The sequence below is a fragment of the Diospyros lotus genome, chromosome 5, assembly GCF_014633365.1.
Source record: "Diospyros lotus cultivar Yz01 chromosome 5, ASM1463336v1, whole genome shotgun sequence".
Taxonomy (NCBI): Eukaryota; Viridiplantae; Streptophyta; class Magnoliopsida; order Ericales; family Ebenaceae; genus Diospyros; species Diospyros lotus.
Genome location: NC_068342.1, coordinates 31,982,995 through 31,988,558, shown reverse-complemented (window position 1 = coordinate 31,988,558; position 5,564 = coordinate 31,982,995). Strand labels below are relative to the sequence as shown.

The following is a 5,564-nucleotide window of genomic DNA, read 5'->3' as shown; positions in this document are numbered from 1 at the left end:
CTTGTTATTCTTGTTTATGTTCTTAAAAGAATCATTTTTGAAAATCTAAAGGAGTTTTGTTATTTGCAAATCAGTGAGTAATATTTCGAAACATACCTTGGTAGGTTTCGAAACATACCTGCCAGTAAGTTTGATTTCGAAATATACTCATCTATATTTCGAAACATACTTAACAGAAATGTTAGTCTCGAAACATACCTCCTCAAGTTTCGAAACATAGTATCTTGCAAGCCAAAGTTTTCAAGTTATTTAAAAATTTACCTATATCCAATTCACCCCCCCTCTTGGGATATACATGCCATTATATAGAACTAACAGGAACAGGGTCGACCCAACCCTTAAGTCGTGTATACCATGGCATTAGGCCCCCAAAATTACAAGGCCCCAAACTTGAAAAAAGGGGTAATATTTATGTATATATATATATATTTTTAATAATTAATATTTTATTAAAAAATTAAATATAAAACATTATAAATTTTTTTTAACATCCCTTCACCATCTTTCAATTTTTAGTCGTTGTTGTGATGTTCCCAAATCCCAATATCCTATAAAACCCACTTTCCCTTTCTAATTTTTCCCTCTTCCTCCCCCTCTATCTCTCTTTTTCTCTCTCATTATTGGTGAATTTTATCTTTTTAATGCTATCAGTTTAATGTTTTGTTTTGTTTCTTTCTATAAAAGAATCATAAATGTATAGTTTTTCGCTAACACTGACTTTCTTAGAATTTAAAAAAAAAATAGTTTTGTTCTTTTTTTTGTTTTGTTTATTGTTGTAAGTTGTTTGGATTTTTTTTCTTATCTCTAAGACATTATATTTTAGTTGAAAATTTATTATCATTAAGAGATTATTATATTTTATAGTTGATTGAATTTTAACTTTTTATCTTTTTTATTTAATAAAATAATAAAATATTTGTGTAAAAAAGTATATTTTTTTTTTTTATAAAAAAATTAATATTTGAAGGCCTTCACAAATCCTTTCGCCTAAGACCCCCAACCCTGTTGGCCCGGCTCTACTAGGGAAACGTGCAAAGGGAAAATGTCCACTTGTGATGAAGGCTGAGAGTGGACACCACCTCGACGATCGACAAACGGTGGGGTTGAGAGTGAACACCACCCTAGATCAGCTTAGTGGCAGGGTTGCAAGTGGACACCACCTCACGTGCCTTTGAGCAATAACATTGTTTCCGAGGTGGAAGTGGATTCCCAAGAATAGTGTTGATCATCTTGTGGCTAGAATTTGAGTTGATATGATCCGATATGCTTTTGAGTGGAAACGTAATCCCTGACATGATTGTGGGGTGATTCCCCGAGTTCTTGAATTGATGTTAACCTTTCCATGTCGAAAGTGGTAACGATGATTTTTCATTGTGTCAGGGAAAGGCGTTGATGTTGCTATCTTAAGGTAGGATTGTGTTATGCCAATGTGTCGATGTGGTTGTGTTGCCTTTAGAAAGATTGCATTTTTCCCGGTTAGGGTTAAGTGTTGTGTGAGATTCTCTTGGGCTGGAACATGTCAGGGATGTCAGTTTTTGTTTCATGTCTTACATACATTCATGAAATTATTTTGAACTCTCACTTAGATGATTCAACATCTTATTTGAACTTTATCCCTCGAATATTCAAACGTTCCAAGTGAAGACAGCAGCACCGAAAGAAAAGAAATTGTCGAGGGGTGATGGCTATTTGTAGATGGTTCGTAGCATGATTTTTGGTTTATAATGTATTATATTTTGATGATGTCATGTTAAAACAATGGTATGGCTTTCATGTTATGAATAAAGTGATCTCGGTTATATTCTATTTGAGATTTCAATCTAGTTTCTGCATTTGTAATGGAATTATTTGTCTTAGTTTAATGAATCTAAGTTTGATATGCTGAGAAGGTTTATCGGGATTGTTGGCGAACGATTTATGTTGAGTTTATGTTAAAAAAAATATATCCCCAAAATCCTAAGTCATTTAATGCCCGAAAAACTTTCTTTACTGCTTTAAAAGTAGCAATGTATGCAAATTTAGTTGTTAAGTATGTTGTTGTCTTATGTTTGAAACTTTTCAACTCACAGCACCACCGTTTAACAGGAACACATACCCTAATTGTGACTTCTTGTCATTTTTGTCTGTTTAGAAGTTAGCATCAATGATGGCTTGAACTCTCAAATTTGCCATATCATAAACCAAGAATCCATCCTGATGTAGTGACAAGCAAAAAACCCAGGCTATTCTTACCTAGGTCTAAGAAACACAAAGGAAAGAAATTTGATCTAATTTATTAACTGTTATATCCTCATCTAACTATAAAGAAGATTATATATAAAGTGGTTAGACTCCAACCCTAATGCAAAAACAAAAGAAACTATCATTCTAGCAAGATTGAAATTCTTAAATTCAAATTCAAATTATTAAAATTTAGGCCCACTCTTTGCTACTGAGAATCACTTCCTACCTTTCCTCTTGGTTTCTGTCATGTCAACTTTGTCTATAAATTCAATAGTTAGGGCTTTTGCGTCAATCTCCCCTATTAGTAAGAACTTGTCCTCGAGTTGCTAGGTACATTAGGATATAATGGCGAGAAATTCTATTGGCAACCCGACTCTTCACAGCCCAGTCAGCTATTGCCTCAACTACCCCTCTTTAAAAAACCTTTATTACCCTTACCTAACAACCTTCTTTCTCCCAACTACTTTTTCTTTTTATTTACTCTTCGCACAGCCGATCACTTTCACTAAAGATTTCTTCAGAGCGATTATCTTCTTGTTTTGATATGTTTATGTTAGTTTTAATTCTGTTCTTCAACTTTTCTATAATGGATGATTATATCAAAAAATTGATGAGATGGGAAGCATTTTATGGAGAAGATTATGGAGAAGATGATGAGCAGCAGGTCGTGCACAATGAACAGCACGTGAACTACAATGAACCGCAAACCGTAAATCAACAGCAGGTAAATATTTTTGTCACTCATTTTATTTCTAATTTTAGATTGATGCATGAAAATGCTGAGAATGATTAGGAAATGCAATCAAAAAGTTAGATTAATGGCCGAATATCGAATAACCCGAGCTTTGCAGTCGAGTTTCCCCGCCTGTTAGTCGTCGGTAGGATTTCCCGACCACTGCGAGTCGGGGGACCCTTCGATTCTCGACTACTACCAGTCGGGAACCCAATGGTCCCCTGACTTGTAGCAGTCGAGGAAGGGTTCCCGACTGCTACGAGTCGGGGGACCCTTGGGTTCCCGACTCGCAGCAGTCGGGAACCCGAGGGTCCCCCTACTGCTGCGAGTCAGGAAGCCGAGGGTTCACCGACTCGCAGCAATTGGGGAACCCTCGAATTCTCGACCCGTACAGGTCGGGAACCCTCGGGCTCCCCGACCCGTAGCGGTCGAGGAACCCTCGGGTTCCCCGATCGTTGCTGGTCGGGAGACCCTCAGGTTCCCGACCCGCAATATTAAAATTAATATAATATAATTTTTAATATCTTCTGTTTATATAAATCTTATTATTTTTAATTTATATATTTTATTTTGTTTAAAGTGAATTTTTAATTTATGTATCTTATTTTTTTTTGATAATAGGGATTTGATGATCAAAATATAGAGAATTTTCAGAATGAGAATGCCGTTTCGTTTGATGCTAGTCAAACTTTTGTTAGTAATGAGATTTTTAGTAATAGAGAAACACTCATTGAATGGGTTAAGACGGTTGGAAAAGAAAATGATATGGTTATTGTTATAAAGAGTTCTGAATCTGGGGGTATAGGAAGAAAACCTAGAGTTCGTCTTGCTTGTGAATGGAGTGGAAAGTATAAATCATCAAAAAAAGGAGATGAGACAATAGGAGAAACAAACCGTAGGACGACAGGTTCTAAAAAGTGTGGTTATCCATTTGAGTTACTTGGTGTTAAATTATCAAATGAACACTGGATGTTGAAAGTTGTATGTGGATTGCACAACCATTTACCAGCAGCTCAACTTGAGGGTCATTCATATGCTGGCCGACTTACAGAGAAAGAGAAACAAATTTTGATAACAATGTCTAACAATCTTGTGAAGTCTAGAAATATTTTGATGACGTTAAAGGCAGAAGATGAAAAAAATGTGAGTACCATCAAAACTATATATAATGCACGACAAAGATATAGAGTCCTAGATAAAGGTGGTCGATCACAAATACAACACTTGATGAAAAAATTGAAAGATTGAAATTATGTAGAGTGGCATAGAAGTGATAGATTATCAGATTGTATCACAGACTTATTTTGGGCTCATCCGATGGCTATAGAGTTATTTAAAACATTTCCTCATGTGTTAATAATGGATTGTACATACAAAACTAATAGATATAAGTATCCACTGCTAGAGATCATTGGTGTGACGTTAACTGAGGTAACTTTTTATATTGCTTTCGCATTTATGGATCATGAATATGAGGATAATTACACATGGGCAATGGAGAAATTAAAGAGTCTAATGACTCATACGTATCCAGGAGTAATTGTAACCGATAGAGAATTGGGATTGATGAATGCAATACAGAAAGTGTTTCCAACCACAAGCACCTTGTTATGTAGGTGGCATATATCAAAAAATGTGCTCGCCAAATGTAAGAAATTATTTGATAGAAATGAGACATGGGAGAAATTTATGTTAAGTTGGAACCTGGTTGTTTTTGCTTCGACTGAGGATGAGTATGAACATCGTCTGTATGAGTTAACACTTGAGTATCATGCATATGAGGGTGCACTTAATTATGTGAGAAAGACATGGTTGAATGATTATAAGGAGAAATTTGTTGCAGCATGGACAAATAGAATAATGCATTTTGGCAACGTTACTATGAACAGGGCTGAGAGTGCACATGCAAAGTTGAAAAGACATCTTGGATCTTCTCAAGGTGACTTAGAGTCATCATGGACAATTATCAATAGTCCTATTGAGTTGCAACATGTAGAGATTAAGGGGTCATTTGAAAAAAGTTTAACGTTAGTGCAACATAACTTCAAGCCAGTAATTTTTAGAGAATTGGGAGGTGTTATATCGAAAAGTGCATTGAATATGGTGCTAATGCAATCGCAACTTGCTCATAAAATTGGGATAGACAAAGTTTCGTGTGGATGTGTTATTAGAACCACATATGGTTTACCTTGTGCATGTGAAATTGCAGAGTTCATGGTACAAGGACGACCAATTCCTTTGTCAACTGTGCATATTCATTAGACAAGGTTGCAAGTAGTACAGTCAGCTTATGACAGTGTGCCATCGCAGGTAACGATTGAGCCAGAGATGGAGAGTATATATAAAATGTTTTATTCAGAACCAGAGCCAGTGAAGCTAGTATTAAAGCAAAAGTTGAGAGAAATAGTTAATCCAGACACGACTTCACTACAGCCACCAACCATGAAAGTTAGGACGAAGGGTAAGCCAGCATCAAAGTAGAAAATTCAGGTTGATACATCCACCAAACGTGATCCATCCTTGTTTGAAATAGTTTAATCTAATCAAGATAGTACATGCACGATAACATGGATATCAAAGAGAAATACCAACCGACTCAAGGGGTATG

General features: G+C 35.8%; 1 protein-coding gene across 1 annotated transcript; it reads left to right on the top strand.

The window, feature by feature from the left end:
• The first annotated feature begins 2,809 nt into the window (after positions 1 to 2,809).
• On the top strand, positions 2,810 to 5,218 carry LOC127802218 (uncharacterized). Its single transcript, XM_052337929.1, has 3 exons — positions 2,810 to 2,947; positions 3,578 to 4,099; positions 4,685 to 5,218. The coding sequence occupies exons 1-3, from the start codon at positions 2,810 to 2,812 to the stop codon at positions 5,216 to 5,218; spliced, it is 1,194 nt and encodes a 397-aa protein (XP_052193889.1).
• Positions 5,219 to 5,564: the final 346 nt, after the last annotated feature.